The sequence below is a fragment of the Mchenga conophoros genome, linkage group LG3 (assembly GCF_057382185.1).
Source record: "Mchenga conophoros isolate Kocher_MC1m ecotype Shallow Benthic linkage group LG3, M_conophoros_male_GT1.1, whole genome shotgun sequence".
NCBI classification, from domain to species: Eukaryota; Metazoa; Chordata; class Actinopteri; order Cichliformes; family Cichlidae; genus Mchenga; species Mchenga conophoros.
Genome location: NC_140528.1, coordinates 1215402 through 1233095, shown reverse-complemented (window position 1 = coordinate 1233095; position 17694 = coordinate 1215402). Strand labels below are relative to the sequence as shown.

The 17694-nt window shown below is 42.2% G+C and overlaps 1 protein-coding gene across 17 annotated transcripts in view; it reads left to right on the top strand.

The window, feature by feature from the left end:
* Positions 1 to 17694, top strand: part of ank2b (ankyrin 2b, neuronal) — a 151571-nt gene that overhangs the window by 120234 nt on the left and 13643 nt on the right. For 11 of the 17 annotated variants that reach the window (XM_085251498.1, XM_085251487.1, XM_085251529.1 and 8 more), the window contains 8 exons: positions 3293 to 3325; positions 3539 to 3560; positions 5487 to 10013; positions 10478 to 10555; positions 10689 to 10820; positions 10937 to 11074; positions 11285 to 11519; positions 11874 to 11934. In XM_085251498.1, the coding sequence (XP_085107624.1) occupies positions 3293 to 3325; positions 3539 to 3560; positions 5487 to 10013; positions 10478 to 10555; positions 10689 to 10820; positions 10937 to 11074; positions 11285 to 11519; positions 11874 to 11934 (5226 nt within the window). The remainder of the gene's footprint in view (positions 1 to 3292; positions 3326 to 3538; positions 3561 to 5486; positions 10014 to 10477; positions 10556 to 10688; positions 10821 to 10936; positions 11075 to 11284; positions 11520 to 11873; positions 11935 to 17694) is intronic. The other 6 variants (XM_085251593.1, XM_085251579.1, XM_085251570.1 and 3 more) reach the window with 5 other exon arrangements.

Here is a 17694-nt window from a genome sequence, read left to right as displayed (position 1 = left end):
CTGCGTGCTGGTTTCAGTAGTTTAACATGGAAAGTCCTCTGGTTGCTTTAACTCTAGACCGTGTTGCAATAACACATATTATCAATGTTCCCTCTAATGTTTCACGTGTCTGAACACACAAACTCCCTGAGCGTCGCACTGTGAGCAACGGCAGACGTGTGCACTGTGGTCACGCCAGCATCCAAGTTACATGTTTATTAAAGTAATCAAATTACAGCATTTATGTTCGACTACTTTTAATTAACTGCTTTAGTCCACTTACAATGAAAATTTAAACAAATCTATTTCGTGACCTGTAGCATGTCAACACTAATGGAAGTAAAAAATAACTTGAACTCAAAAAGAAAATGTTTTTAAAATTGGAGTTCAAGTTATTTTCATTTATTTATTTATTTATTTGCTCTGACTGTATTATGAGTCTGTGGTCTGGGAGAGAGTCTGTAACTCTGTCTGCAACATACAGTAAATAATGACCAATGTTGGGCAGTTAATTATATAGTTACTTCTTCAAAAAAGTAACTGAGTTTTGCAAACAGAGTTTTTTGCAGCTGTTTACCTAAAAATGCAGCCAAGGTGTTTTTTTTAAATAAACATTTCAAACTATTTACAGAACAATCAGCTGTTCTGCATCAAATCTGATGCCACACAAATTATTTGTGCCGCTCCAAAAAATAATTCCTGTCCACTATGAGATGAAGGAGAACAACAGCCTGATACCTGCAGGCCTGACAGCAGCAGATGTGTCACTGCTGTAACACCTGTAACACTCAGCAGTCGCCTCATTGTTCTGACACACACAACAACACTATTGACTACACTACACACTAACTACACACTAACTACACAAGATTTGTGCTAAACTTGGCAATCGCATCTCAAACACCGCCGTCACTCCTAAAACTTCCCCCTTCCTAAACAACTAAATGTCATGTTGCCATATCATTTTTTGATTGGTCGACATGGTACATTTTTCGACCAATAGGAAAGGCTGAGGGAGGGGGTTTGTTTTTGCTCACAGGCTTTCGAGCGTTTTCCTTATAAAACGCCGTCTTTACCGTTTCTTCCTGCAGTAAATATAAACAACGACAGTATTCAGGAAGGAAAACAAACACTGCAGATATTTTATCATAACTCTGGTTTTACGTGGCCGATCAACACAATTTAAAAACTGGTATAAAGTCCACACTTTGTCCGTCAGTTGTTCCGTCTGTCCTGCTCACATCTCCAATGGTTGTACACGTTGTCATTAACGTGGCTTCACTCCACATCAGCCGCTTTGCTAAAACACCGGCACATAAGGACGCTGTCATAGCCTGTCAGCCACGTTGATTAGCTGCGTATATCTGCGTATATATTACAGCTGCGTATACTGTAATATACTCACATATCTATATTATTGCTAATATATATTGTAATATATCTATATCACTAAAGCACTTCTGGATGGATGCAAACTGCATTTCGTTGCCCTGTACCTGTGCATGTGCAATGACAATAAAGTTGAATTCTATTCTATTCTATTCTATATACGAATGTGAATCGCGTGATTGGCTGGACTATGGGATAAGGTGGCCTCGTTCTGATCCCATACAGGAGCAGCCAGTCACTGACTAACACTGCAGAACAGGATTGTTAAAGTTTTCATTTTAACTTAAGGTTCGATTGTTTTCTGTGTGCAGAGACCTGCCAGCAGTGCACAACTGCACACGCGCAGCTTTGAGGGAACGTTGCATATTATGTGCTAATGTCCCACTGATCAACTCCCTCAACTTAAATGAAATCCAAATTATTTTCATATTTGGTGTCCTAAATATAATTCTAAGCACTCAAAGATTAATAGTAACTGTCTTTAACACTGTGGATAGTGTGTGGTGTCATGTTAAAGCCCTGTGAAATATGTTTGTTTTTGCATAAACAGCTGTGGTCAGCAGTGTGCCTGGACTTATCATGGGCGTGAATGTCACGGTCATTTTATGTTCTTGTTCCAAGGCACAAAATACATGTTTAATGGCTTTAAATAAGAAGGTTACTTTAGCTTTTCTTTAATCCACAGAGAGACTAAACTGTGCATACAGACTGAAATATATGAGTGTGCTGCTGAAGGCTCTGCAGTCAGAGTGATGTAGGCTCTAAGCCTAAAACAGATACTACATGTGAAGAAAGATTTTAGTTATAATATCCCCTCACCCTTTAACAAAATTAAAACTAACTGAATAAAATCTTACCTCTAGTGTTTGTCATAAATAAAATAATAAGTAATAAAGACTAACACGGAAACTAAATAAACAAAAAAGAAACATTTTCAAACAAAACAAAGGCACAAACCCGCCCTCCAAACTAACTCGCACTAAGCTAAATGACAAACTAAGACTAATAATAACTCTGGTAGTTATAATTCTCCACAACTGGTAGTTTCTTTTTCCAGCATGAAAGGGGTTTATTTGGCAGCTCTCACTGGACAGACCGATCCTCAGAGCAACGAGGAAGTCCAGGGAGAGTTTTGCATTAGCACGTTGGCGGTCTCTGCCAACATTTCTAACAGCTACAGTTCCCATAATCATCAGTTCAAACAACTGTATGTAAGCACAAGTTATTTCGATTTATCACCACTTTGTCCAGATCTGCTAGAAGACCCAAAGTGTGACACTATGACAGGAAATCTAATGATCAGGGACAATCTAGCACCAAAGCTCAGACGTTCCAGTGTCCCTGTCCACAGTGACGGGAGGGCTCACCGTGGACTCACCAAGAACGAACCCCCTGCTCCAAAACTGACACCTGTAATCGTGACTGAAATTTGCAGCTGCACATGTTTTTTGGCCAAACAAGGCAAAGAGTTATCTGGCCACAATGACAGAAGCTGGTGAGGTTCAAACCCCAGATCCCAGACAGCCGCTAAATGAACTCAATTTGGCCAAGGAGAGACAGAATTATGGCAGATGCTTTTGGTCAAAGATACGGGACAATAAACAATATAACTGTGAGCCTGTGTGGATTAGAAAGAATCCAAAATAAAGTAATTAAAGATTTATGTTGCAGAATTATTCCCCCAGTGAAAAAGCCCAACATGACCATAACATCCATGCCCAACGTCTGAGCACAGCTGTAGCACACATGTAATATATTTACCTAGTCCGTCTCTGAAGACCACTTTGACTTTCACTGACATCCACACTGACCTCTTGTTTTTGTTGCTATGGTAACCGTTGGTTTGCCCTTTGTCTGACCTTAATACTGCTCTTGTTTCTATTTGTACATCGTTCTGCTTCTTGCTGCTTCTTGTTCCCCAAAGGAGTCTGATTCAGACCAAGAACAAGAGGAAGAGGTAAAAGCAGCCAGCGCTTCTCATTTCCCTCGTCTTCCCATTAGCTCCACTAATCTGTCTTTGCCTCTGTCTGTAGTTTAGACTGTGATTCAGCAGTGACTTAGCTTATCTGTGCTCTTTCCCTCAGTAATAGGTGTAGTGATAGTTAAAATAATTAGCACGTGCAGCGGTCAAAACATCCTAACTGTTGTATTTCCATGTGATCTTTTTCAGACCAACAGACTGCTCGAGAAATGTAAGACGTACTTTTACTTACATACTTTGCTCTGCAACTTGTACTAACGTGGTTGCTGCTCTTTGATAAAAATGCATATATTTATTAATCAAAATAATATTGGTGTAAATGGTGTGAATAAGTCTAACATTAGTACTGAGAATGCAGAGGAATAACCAGACTCATACACATTCACCCTGAAGTCCATCTTTTCAAAGTTATGTTTCTCTCTACTTTTCTTGTTTCGTAATGATTTACACCTCATTGTTTCAATTTAATCCAATTTCATTCTTTTACAATGCGAGATTGGAGATACGAAGAAAGAGTTAAACAATGCAACTTACGTATGTACATAAATATGATCTTCATTCATACTGTGGTGATGTTTATGTGACGGCCTATATATACATATATTTCTATCTATGTGCTAGCCTGAAAGCCAGCGTAGCGCTAACACTGTCATAATCGTGGTTGCTGATGTGGTTGCACTTGGCCCTGATTGGCCAGGTGGGTGGAGAAGTGCAGCTACTGTTGTGTTGTGCATAATTTGGGCTTTTACTCTGCATTTCCACACTTCGTTCTGCACTGGTTAGATCAAAAAGAGACTCTCAACAGTAACATGATTCACAGCTGCTTGTGGGATGTGAGTTAAATGACTGTAGCCATTATACAGTAACAGAACAAATCACCTTTAAAAGGAGAAAGGACAAAATGTGATTCGCCATGAGTGAAGCACATCCAGACTCCACCTTCCTAATTCTGAACTTCCTTTTTCTTCCCAGTATTGTTTTTGTGGTGCAGTTTGTGCCATGTTGTGCTGGTATCATATGCTCTAAGTTCCTGAAGTTGGCTACTAGTGTAGTCAGGCTCCTCCCCCTCTCCCCTCCACCATGGCTTGTCTCGTGGTAATGTGAACATTCAGGAAAAAAGTCACAAAACATGTTAATTAGATACATTTAACAAATCAACCCATATTTGTTAGCGTTACGTTTCTAAAGGATATGTTATTGAGTAAAACTCTATGGACCGTCTGTATTTTCAACTTTCACACAGTATCAGTGTCACTGACATTTTAAAAACTGGAATTGCTAAATGAACGGGCCCAGAACTCACCACATTACTGAAAGAAGACAAGCAACTAAGTACCAACTTTCTCATCACTCTTCTCTATGACCTCTCCATCATCATTTCCCTTTACTTTGCATGGAAATAACTTGCCATACTTACAAATGAATGTGTGTGCTGTGTGTCTGTGTGATTATACGTACCGTCTTCTTAGTGAGAGTTCATCTTGTTTGCTCTGTATGTCACCGTTTTTTGCTTCTGTTTCTTTTTTTGTGAGTTTTCATTACGGTTGTCTTCCAAATGCTGATTTAGTCAAAAGCAGAATGGAGTGAAATAGAATTCCTTCATTCCTGCTTGAATTGAAATAAAATATATTAGTTTTGCAATAGAGCTAAACATGGCAAATCCTCATACGCCATTTACATTATCACTGGCTTTCTTTCATAGAGTTAGTGACATTTCCCATACATCTGAGCAATCTTGAGATGTTTTGATGTTGTTTCTGTTTCATATGTTTTGTTTTGGTTTTCATTGTTTTGTTGGTTTCTCCGTCACATGCTAGTTTTTTTATCAGTTCCAGTTTTGATCTGTATTTTTGTCTTGTGAGTGTGGATGCAAGTGGAAAAGCAAGTTATTTCCTGCTCATATCCTTTCCCATTGGTATGTGTTTAGCATTTGCTTTACCACAGCACAGACATATGAAACTACAAGCCTAATTCCTTTGATTCCCTGGTGTACAGTAGAAACCATTGTGAGTTTGTTGTCCTATGATCCCTGCGGTGTGCTCCAATCTTGTCCTGACCACATTCTCCAATGTCTGTCTCCTTTCATTTAAATTTTTAATTTTCTTTACTCCTTACTTGTTCTTCTTCCGTATGGAAGATGAAGAGACGGAGACGTCAGTCCTGAAATCAGAGCTGATTCGAGAACCAGATCTTCTATCCGACGTGTCAGAGATGAAACAAGATTTGATCAAAATGACTGTCATCTTGACTGCAGACTCCGCTGAGAAATCCCCTTCCTTAGGAGGGTGTGGTCTAGAGAAAGGGACCGAGGAAGTTTCTGGAGAAGCGTTAGAAACAATGGAAAAAGACTTAGAGAAAGTCAAAGAGGACCTAGAGAAAGTCAGTGAAATACTGAGGAGTGGAACGTATGAGGGTGAGGTGGCAGAGGAGGCAGCGAAAGCAGCTAGAATGGCTGAGGAATGGGTTCTCCTCTCACATAGTGAGATAGAAGAAGCCAAAAAGATGGCAGCTTTAGAAAATCAAGAGCTCGTCTTACGGGAAAGTAGAGGTAACAGAGGGACTCCCAGACCTAAAGCCATCAAGGACAGTGGTGACCTTAAAGAATACCTGCTGGATGTACCAATAAGCTCTAAAGTTAAAGCCAAAAAAGAGACAAGTTTCCAGGAAAGATTCACTGATGTTGTGCTACGCAAAAGTACAAAACCAACCACTCCAACCAAAGTACATGACAAACCCACCACTGGTGATGTTAAAAAGCCAGTGAGACGGAAGGGAAAAGACCAGGGGAAGACAGAGGAATCGACAGAAACAGGGAGTCGTCTAAGCGTGCCCACAGCCAAGGCCCCAGCATCCCCTGTATCCCCAGTGATTGAAGAAACTCCCATCGGATCAATCAAGGACAAAGTCAAAGCCTTACAACAGAAAGTGGAGGCAGAGCAAAAGAGCAAAAAGGTCACTGGAAGCAAACCTACGCATTTGCCTGTTATGAGCAAATCCTCCCCAAAAGCCAAAGAAACCACTAAGTCAAAGCAGGCCCCGCATAAATCCCCTAAAGCTGATTCTGAAAAACTTGAAGAGACCATGTCAGTTAAAGAGCTGATGCAAGCATTCCAAACGGGTCAAGACCCCTCAAAGAGAAAGTCGGGGCTATTTCAGCTCAAAACATCCTCTTCATCCAAATCAGAAAAAAGCACTAAATCTGAAACTATCCACACAAAATCCACGACAAAAGCAGCAGCTTCACACGTCCCTCAAGAGCGAGAAGTGTCATTGGATTCCAAACCCCAAAAGAAACTGATCAGTCAGCAAGACAAAGACACAAAACCCTCTGCTGATTCAGAGCTAACTGACACTGTAGACTTTGGAAACGGTGGCCTTGATGATAGCTCTGGCAGCTTTAAACATGAGGGTGTGGCAGACTCCCTAAGTTCTGGAAATGGATCCTCTCATTTGAGCTCTGAGGACAGTTACAAACATGAGGGTCTAGCCACTCCGGGCACAAGCCCTGAAAGTCTAGGGCTTTCTCCCAAAACTGTAAAGCAGACCTCTACAACTTTGGCACCAGCTGCCACAACAGTAAAGAAAGAGAGTAAAGACACAGAGAAGTGTGGGGATTCTGGTATAGGGACCACTGGTGACCAACTCTCTACAGAATTGACCCTCCTTGTCTCTTCCAGCAAGGCTACAGATGACCACACTACAAGTGAGTCTATATCTGTTAAGAGGAGTGAGTCAAAACCACAAAAGCTTACAAAAAGAATTTCAGAGACTATAGAAACTTTTCTTAGCGATGACGAAAGCCCCGATCATCAGCTAGTATTGTCTTTAGTTGGGTCGTCAGCTCCTAGATCCCCGTCTCAGCATCACGAAAGCTTAGACTTACTTTTAAAACAAGACCCAGATGCTCTCAGTCCGTTAGCTGATGACTCTTTAACAATAAGCCACAGAGACTCGTTAGAGGGTAGTCCTCTCATGGAAGAAAATTCCTCCCACAAATCCCCAGACTCTATTGAACCCAGCCCAACTAAGGAATCACCTCCTCATGACTCCTTAGAGAGCAGTCCTGTAGAGCTAAAAAGCTGCCCATTCTTCCCACTAGGTCCACCTAGCAAATCCTATAGCCATCCAGAGCCTCCCAAAGATGCAGAATTCCCCAAGGAAACTGTGCCCAGTAGGCTTCTTCGAGACCATGAGGCTAGTGCTGATGATGACAGTTGTGAGCAGACGTCTCAGATGACAAGTTCTGGTAAGAGCCCCCTCTCCCCTGACACCCCTAGTTCTGAAGAGGTAAGTTATGAGGTAAACCCCAAACCCCCTGATCATTCATTCCTCTTTGCTCTATCAAAACCGGCTGTCATCCCTGAAGACCCAGAAGAAGATAATGCATCAGACAGCCACGAAGCTAGGAGAAAGATCACTCCTGAGGAAGAGATGTTTAAGATGGCAGCCAAAATAAAAACATTTAATGAAATGGAACAAGACGTGAAGAGCAAAACGAAGTCTAGAAAAGATTTGTTTTCTCCAGCAGATGCCAAAATAGGGGATGACAGCTGTGAAAGTGAGAAGCTATCGCAAAGTGAATGTGGGTTCAGTACACCCACAGAGGATTCAAAATTAGCTCTTTTTGTTGATCCCCTTATTAAAGTACAACCTCCCTCTCCTTTTTCAGCAGGTTTGAATGATGGATGCCACAGCAAAGAGGCCAAGAGCACATCATCAACCAGTGTCACCTCAGAGGGACCTCACTCTGTCTCAGACCAGCATCATTCAAAATCCCAAATGAAAAAAGAAGAAAGTTGCCCATTATCTGGAAAAGCCAATAAAGCCAATAGCAACACAAAGGCATCAACATCAAATACTAAAAATAGGACTGATGAGCAAAAGGAAGAAAGCTTAAGGAAATCAAGGGAAAGTAGAGGAGATGATACGCATGGTGAAGAGTTAGAGATTAGTGAGCCACAGACAGGTGTGCTGAAAAGATGTAGTAATGTCACAGATGAAGTTAAAGGAGATCAGGCCGGACTCTGTGAAACTGTTATTACAAGTAAGACACAGGAAACGTTTAAACCAGAGGTCTGTATCTACGATGACACAGAGGAGGATGACGAGACACTGGAACCTCCCAGGACCGAGTCCAAAGGTGTCACTGCAAGGGTAGATACCGAGTCTTGGTCTGCAATGCGGGAGGATGATGCCACTTTTGAAGCTCGCGTAAAAGAGGAGGAACAGAAGATACTGAATCTGGTTGTTGACCGTCAGTCTCCAGACACCACACCTGGTAGGACACCAACAGAAGAGAGCACTCCCACCAGTGAGCCCAATCCTTTTCTTTTCCAAGAAGGGAAGCTCTTTGAGATGACCCGCAGTGGTGCTATTGACATGACAAAGAGAAGCTACGAGGAAGAGGCTGTTGGCTTTGCCTTTTTCCAGATAGGAGAACAGCCTTTAGAGGAGCCCATCTTAGAAGAGCCCAGACAAGAGAGTCAAAGATCTGCTACAGAACCGGAAGTTGGTCTCAATTTAACACTAGAGGTTAAGACTGATAACAGTGAGCAATCCGAAGAAACAGCTGATTCACAGCTTCGGTCCTCGCCTGAAGATGAACAGCCAAGCTGCAAAGCTGATGCCTCCAAATCTAAAATCCCCAAAATGGGCATTTCAGCTTCAGCTAAACCTACAAAGAAAGATCGGACATCCCCAGAACTTCTAGAGATGAAAGCAGAGATAACTGAAAGATCCTTAGATTTAGACACAAGTTCCCTTGGTCAAATGATAACAAATGTACAGACAGCAGATACTACTATCACTAGATCAGTTTACTCTGAGCAAGGGGAAGAGTCTTCTGACTCTTCTCCAGAGGAACCACAGTCAGTAATAGAAGCCCCCAAAACAACAGGAAAATCCAAACAAAGCGCTTCCAGTAGTGTTAAAAAGACTCCAGTCAAAGCACCAGCTAAGCCTACTTCTTCTCAAGGCCGCGGTAAATCAACAATTCATTCTCCATCTCATGCAGTTTCCCCTTCCAGCACTCCTAAAAAAGAGGCCATCTCTACTTCTGAATCTAAATCTAGAATTCCAGTTAAAGCTAGCACGATGAAGCCTGACTCTACTGTCAAACGTGCTGAAAATAACCAAGACAAAAAACTTAAGGTCCCTGTGAAAAAGGATACAAGGAGAAAATCTGAGACAGATGCAGGTCCCTCTGTGGATGTCAAAACCAAGACTCCATCTTCCAAAGCCAAGAGTTTCTGTGAGGGGGAGTCTCCCAGGTCATCTAAAAAAGAACAGGGTCGTCCTTTGAGTGCTGAGGCGGCAAAATCTAAGGGTTTTCAGTCCAGATTGCCAGTCCGAGGCAAAAGCGGTCAGTCGTCACATTCAACAACACCCACTAAAGAAAAAAGGGAGCCCTATAAAGAGCCCGTTGAGTTCTTTGAAGAGATAAGTGATGAAGCAGCAAAACTGGTGGCTAGGTTGGCAGAGGCAGACAGAGAGCAAGAGGTTGCGGCCACCATCTCAGATGACGAGAGCAGTCTCATTGATCCTTTAGTCATAGAAAGAGAACATTTCCCTCCCTCAGGAGACATCTTTCCCATTAGACCACTGTGGGACGAACCTGTTGAGACACAGATGCAGCGAATCCCAGACGATAAAGTCCAAAGTCAAGGTATCCCCCCAGTTTAAGGGGCTATTCTCTATCTCTTGTGCCTCATTAGTACGATAGCTAAAGGTGCTGCCTCTCTGTCTCTTGTGATTATGTCTTCTTGAAGTAAAAAGGAAAACATGTTGCTTGAGCTGTGTTTTTGTTTGTAATGATGTCTCACTTTCCTTGTATGTGTGCTGAAAATCTCAAGATTGACTTAAAGGCTTTATTGTGAAAACAACTTTAAAGATTAAAATGTGACTAATAATATCCAGAACAATTAAGTGTAATGGCAACAATTGATTGAAATGACACATCATGCTCTAGGGTATAGGTCTGGATCCTTAATTAATCCTATGTAAAGACATCGTTAGTAGAACACAAAAAAGAAAGCCAGTGAAGGTGTTTTATTTTTTAATATTTGTGAACATATCATTTGGAACACATTGCGGTTCTGACCGCTCATGGCTGTCTGGTGGTATTTGCAGTAGATCCACAGGATGAAGCAGAGAGAAAAGAGCAACGGTTGGCCATTATAGCTGACCACCTTGGCTTCAGCTGGACGGGTGAGTGACACCTCATCACGGCGATGAAGCGCTCAAGCTCAATGCATAGTTGGCAGGCCCTCAAGATACACCAGACATTCAAATGTATCTTCAAATATTCACGATTGTTACTGTATCATCTTCTCGCCAACAGAGTTAGCACAGGAGCTTGACTTCAGTGAGGAGAGGATCAATGAGATAAGAACTGGAAACCCCAACTCACTTCAAGACCAAAGCCATGCTCTTCTGAAAGTCTGGACAGAGAGGGAGGGAAATCTTGCCACAGGCCAGTGTTTAGTTCCTGTAGTTGGTACACATTTCTCAGAATTATTGCTTTTTACTTAATAAGTAAAGAAATCTTGTTGTCAGCTTTGAAGTGAAACTTTTATTCTGTTTCAACAGAAGCAACACTTATCAAAAGACTGACAAAGATCAATCGAATGGATATTGTTCACCTTATTGAAAGCAGGACGTCTGAAGAAGAAACCTCACATACGTATGCAGAAATCGAGTGGACCATAGCACAGGACCATAGTGAAGGTGCACAAGCTAACCAAATACTTTGAGTATACAATACTAAAACAGGAAAACTGTAAGATTCATGCACGAGATTAGGTGATGTCTTCTAGTTACTAGACGTTTACTAGAATCTAGTAAACTTCATTTAACTTCTGTTCAAAGTGATATGACCGTGAGCTGTTGGCTGTTGAGAGGTTAAAATTTCCCTTCCTGTCCTGTGTGCCCGATCAGGTTTCGCTGCTCTTCATGAAGACATGGACAGCCCCAGGATCAGCAAGCGTACAGAAGCTGCAAAAAAGAGTCCACGCTCAGGACAACAGGTTCCCATAGTTTCAGCAGAAGACCTTTCATCCAGTTTGTCATCACTTCACGAGACAACAGGACGACCGGTGACAGACTCCACAGCAGCAGGCCTTCTTAGAACTGTTCACAAAGACAAGCCACAAAAAGAGATGGAAACAACACAGTGAGTTACTCTGAATGCTTCGTTTAATGTCACCCCATCCACATTATCTAGTTGTTTATTGACAGCCGTGCACATGTTCTGCAACTGTTCTGCACATCAACAGAGAGAAACAAGGAACACATTGCTAAGGTTAAAAGCAGTTTGCTAAGATGCTTCCTTTATTACTTCTTTTTAGTGATCGTTTTGACACAGATTTGCAAACTTAATACGGTTTTTACTACTATGCATTAAATATTGTCGGTTTAATTTCCTTAAACTTGTGAAATATATTCTTTTACAGTAATATGAGCCGATGCTGGGTTATTTTGGTCATTTGTCTCAGCACTGCATTTCTACATTTTCTTTTCTTTGCAGCTTATCACAAAGAACATATGAGGAAATGACAGACTTGGTACACACTGGCAGTTTTAAACAAGTAAGTCCTTTCTTCACATTGTACTGCACCTCTCCCTATAATCTCCGATCCCATGTGCTACACCCCATGTACAAAGGGGCACCCAAGTTATGTGCCCAAGTTACCCCAACGTCCACCTTCCCCACTTTTGAACGATGTGACCATGAAGGGGCTGCTGAAGATGAGGGGGCAGAGGGAGGAGAGGATTGGAGCTTAGAGTGTCTGCAAAGACCCCACTCTGGAGACAAAGCTCATCATTTGTCACCATTGCCTTGGGCAGAGACATTCGACAGTTCTCAGACAGGTGTATGCAAAAGTCGACCGTTGTCAATGACTGATTTTGGAGACAGTTTGATCGAGTGTGAGCAAGTGGAGCAAGACTTTCAGAAACTGTTGATGGAACTTACAGAAACTGATGAAGAACTACGCCTTACACAACAACATGCTGGTGAAAAAATGCTTCCCACTCAACCTACTACTGTACTCCCTTCTTATCCCCTCAATTTGATGACAGAAAGCACACAAGCAAAACAAATGGCCCCAAAACACATGGATGAAGTTTCATGCCGACTTTATAAGGTCCTGTATGGAGGCAATGTTGAGACTGTGGATTCAGATAGTGAGGATGTGTCTTTATTACCTACAGCTTACTCCCCTGATTACACAAAGCAAGAAGTCAGGAACAATGAGGTTCATGCAGGTGACAGGCAAACAAAGGCTGATAAAGACATTTCAGAGTTTGTGGTTCAGAGTGATGTGCACCACACTCCTTATACAGGCAGTCTTGATGTGAAATTCACGAGTAGCATGAATGAAACCCAAAATACAAATCAGACTGGTCATCTTGATGATGAGGATAATTTTGAAAACATGCTGTCACTCGGACAGAATGTACCTGAAAATGAGAACAAACCAGCAACACCAATGGAGTTAGTATCTGAATATGTTGGCAACTGGGTTATCATTTCACTTTCTGGTACTGAGGAAAGACCGCTTTCTCCAGAGTCACTAACCGAATACAGGCCAATGTCTCCAGACTCAGCAATGTTAGATATTAGATCGTACTCCCCTGAGTCTGTGACATTAAATGAAGACTTGTCCATAGACTCTCCCATACCACAATATGTATCATGTGTGAATCATCCTGTTACCATTCATTACCACTCATCATCATCATCATCAGAATCTATGCTGTCAGATACCGAGTATGAGGCTATGCCATTGCTTTTTGAGAAAAGAACAGTATCTCCTGATTCTCTTGGCTCTGTAAGTGATAATGAGCAGCTGTTGGTAATTCAAACAGCAGTTAGTGTAGAAGAGGGAAATGTTGAAATGCCTGAAACAGCAGCTTATGAAAGTGCTGATGTAGAGAACGAGTTTTTGGTATTTTCACCACGTCAGGACAAATCTTCATCTTTAACACAACATTCTATACCAGTCTGTGGTTTAGCTTTTGATGCAGACCACTGCAAGCTCATGTCTCAAATCTGTGACCCACAGTATGTAGGGGTGGCAAACTGCCACTCTTATAGAACCAGGCCGCAATCTTCTCTAGCTGATTCAGAAGACCCTGTTGAAGATAAAGCTGCTGATTTACCATCAGATTTTTGCAACATGTCCCTATCACGTCATTCTGAAACAAAATGTAGACCAGTAGCGCCAGAAGTGGTATTGCTTGAAGACATGTTTAGATCGGATTCCTCCCACTCACTGAGGATCTTTCAGGCTAGTTCTGTTACAGCTACAATGGAAAGGTCCTCATCACCTGATTCAATCTGCTCTGATCTAGAATACGGGTCTGTGTTTCTGGAATCATTATTCTCTGAAAACAGAGCTTCATCTCCAGATTCTGTTGATGACTACAAGCCACATTCACCTGAGTCACCCATCCCAGAGTTTAAACTAGCTTTGTCAGAAGGTTATGTTACAGCTACAATGGAAAGATCCTCATCTCCTGATTCTCTCTGCTCTGATCTAGAATACGGGTCTGTGTCCCTGGAATCATTATTCTCTGAAAACAGAGCTTCATCTCCAGATTCTGTTGATGGTGACAGGCCGCATTCACCTGAATCACCCATCCCAGAGTTTAAAGTAGCTTTGCCAGAAGGTTATGTTACAGCTACAATGGAAAGGTCCTCATCACCTGATTCTCTCTGTTCTGATCTAGAATACAGGTCTGTGTCCCTGGAATCATTATTCTCTGAAAACAGAGCTTCATCTCCAGATTCTGTTGATGAAGACATGGCTCTTACATCTGAGTCACCCATCCCAGAGTTTAAACTAGCATTGCCAGAAGGTTATGTTACAGCTACAATGGAAAGATCCTCATCTCCTGATTCTCTCTGCTCTGATCTAGAATATGGGTCTGTGTCTCTGGAACAGTTATTCTCTGAAAACAGAGCTTCATCTCCAGATTCTGTTGATGGTGACAGGCCGCATTCACCTGAATCACCCATCCCAGAGTTTAAAGTAGCTTTGTCAGAAGGTTATGTTACGGCTACAATGGAAAGGTCCTCATCACCTGATTCACTCTGCTCTGATCTAGAATACGGGTCTGTGTCCCTGGAATCATTATTCTCTGAAAACAGAGCTTCATCTCCAGATTCTGTTGATGATGACAGGCCGCATTCACCTGAGTCACCCATCCCAGAGTTTAAAGTAGCTTTGTCAGAAGGTTATGTTACGGCTACAATGGAAAGGTCCTCATCACCTGATTCACTCTGCTCTGATCTAGAATACGGGTCTGTGTCCCTGGAATCATTATTCTCTGAAAACAGAGCTTCATCTCCAGATTCTGTTGATGGTGACATGGCTCTTACATCTGAGTCACCCATCCCAGAGTTTAAAGTAGCTTTGCCAGAAGGTTATGTTACGGCTACAATGGAAAGGTCCTCATCACCTGATTCACTCTGCTCTGATCTAGAATACGGGTCTGTGTCCCTGGAATCATTATTCTCTGAAAACAGAGCTTCATCTCCAAATTCTGTTGATGATGACAGGCCGCATTCACCTGAGTCACCCATCCCAGAGTTTAAAGTAGCTTTGTCAGAAGGTTATGTTACAGCTACAATGGAAAGATCCTCATCTCCTGATTCTCTCTGCTCTGATCTAGAATACGGGTCTGTGTCCCTGGAATCATTATTCTCTGAAAACAGAGCTTCATCTCCAGATTCTGTTGATGGTGACAGGCCGCATTCACCTGAATCACCCATCCCAGAGTTTAAAGTAGCTTTGCCAGAAGGTTATGTTACAGCTACAATGGAAAGGTCCTCATCACCTGATTCTCTCTGTTCTGATCTAGAATACAGGTCTGTGTCCCTGGAATCATTATTCTCTGAAAACAGAGCTTCATCTCCAGATTCTGTTGATGAAGACATGGCTCTTACATCTGAGTCACCCATCCCAGAGTTTAAAGTAGCTTTGTCAGAAGGTTATGTTACGGCTACAATGGAAAGGTCCTCGTCACCTGATTCACTCTGCTCTGATCTAGAATACGGGTCTGTGTCCCTGGAATCATTATTCTCTGAAAACAGAGCTTCATCTCCAAATTCTGTTGATGAAGACATGGCTCTTACATCTGAGTCACCCATCCCAGAGTTTAAAGTAGCTTTGTCAGAAGGTTATGTTACGGCTACAATGGAAAGGTCCTCATCACCTGATTCACTCTGCTCTGATCTAGAATACGGGTCTGTGTCCCTGGAATCATTATTCTCTGAAAACAGAGCTTCATCTCCAAATTCTGTTGATGAAGACATGGCTCTTACATCTGAGTCACCCATCCCAGAGTTTAAACTAGCTTTGTCAGAAGGTTATGTTACGGCTACAATGGAAAGGTCCTCATCACCTGATTCACTCTGCTCTGATCTAGAATACGGGTCTGTGTCCCTGGAATCATTATTCTCTGAAAACAGAGCTTCATCTCCAAATTCTGTTGATGATGACAGGCCGCATTCACCTGAGTCACCCATCCCAGAGTTTAAAGTAGCTTTGTCAGAAGGTTATGTTACGGCTACAATGGAAAGGTCCTCATCACCTGATTCACTCTGCTCTGATCTAGAATACAGGTCTGTGTCCCTGGAATCATTATTCTCTGAAAACAGAGCTTCATCTCCAGATTCTGTTGATGAAGACATGGCTCTTACATCTGAGTCACCCATCCCAGAGTTTAAACTAGCATTGCCAGAAGGTTATGTTACAGCTACAATGGAAAGGTCCTCATCACCTGATTCTCTCTGTTCTGATCTAGAATACAGGTCTGTGTCTCTGGAACAGTTATTCTCTGAAAACAGAGCTTCATCTCCAGATTCTGTTGATGAAGACATGGCTCTTACATCTGAGTCACCCATCCCAGAGTTTAAAGTAGCTTTGTCAGAAGGTTATGTTACGGCTACAATGGAAAGGTCCTCATCACCTGATTCACTCTGCTCTGATCTAGAATACGGGTCTGTGTCCCTGGAATCATTATTCTCTGAAAACAGAGCTTCATCTCCAGATTCTGTTGATGGTGACATGGCTCTTACATCTGAGTCACCTATCCCAGAGTTTAAACTAGCTTTGTCAGAAGGTTATGTTACAGCTACAATGGAAAGGTCCTCATCACCTGATTCACTCTGCTCTGATCTAGAATACGGGTCTGTGTCCCTGGAATCATTATTCTCTGAAAACAGAGCTTCATCTCCAGATTCTGTTGATGAAGACATGGCTCTTACATCTGAGTCACCCATCCCAGAGTTTAAACTAGCTTTGTCAGAAGGTTATGTTACAGCTACAATGGAAAGATCCTCATCTCCTGATTCTCTCTGCTCTGATCTAGAATACGGGTCTGTGTCCCTGGAATCATTATTCTCTGAAAACAGAGCTTCATCTCCAGATTCTGTTGATGAAGACATGGCTCTTACATCTGAGTCACCTATCCCAGAGTTTAAAGTAGCTTTGTCAGAAGGTTATGTTACGGCTACAATGGAAAGGTCCTCGTCACCTGATTCACTCTGCTCTGATCTAGAATACGGGTCTGTGTCCCTGGAATCATTATTCTCTGAAAACAGAGCTTCATCTCCAAATTCTGTTGATGAAGACATGGCTCTTACATCTGAGTCACCCATCCCAGAGTTTAAAGTAGCTTTGTCAGAAGGTTATGTTACGGCTACAATGGAAAGGTCCTCATCACCTGATTCACTCTGCTCTGATCTAGAATACGGGTCTGTGTCCCTGGAATCATTATTCTCTGAAAACAGAGCTTCATCTCCAAATTCTGTTGATGAAGACATGGCTCTTACATCTGAGTCACCCATCCCAGAGTTTAAACTAGCTTTGTCAGAAGGTTATGTTACGGCTACAATGGAAAGGTCCTCATCACCTGATTCACTCTGCTCTGATCTAGAATACGGGTCTGTGTCCCTGGAATCATTATTCTCTGAAAACAGAGCTTCATCTCCAAATTCTGTTGATGATGACAGGCCGCATTCACCTGAGTCACCCATCCCAGAGTTTAAAGTAGCTTTGCCAGAAGGTTATGTTACAGCTACAATGGAAAGGTCCTCATCACCTGATTCTCTCTGTTCTGATCTAGAATACAGGTCTGTGTCCCTGGAATCATTATTCTCTGAAAACAGAGCTTCATCTCCAGATTCTGTTGATGAAGACATGGCTCTTACATCTGAGTCACCCATCCCAGAGTTTAAACTAGCATTGCCAGAAGGTTATGTTACAGCTACAATGGAAAGGTCCTCATCACCTGATTCTCTCTGTTCTGATCTAGAATACAGGTCTGTGTCTCTGGAA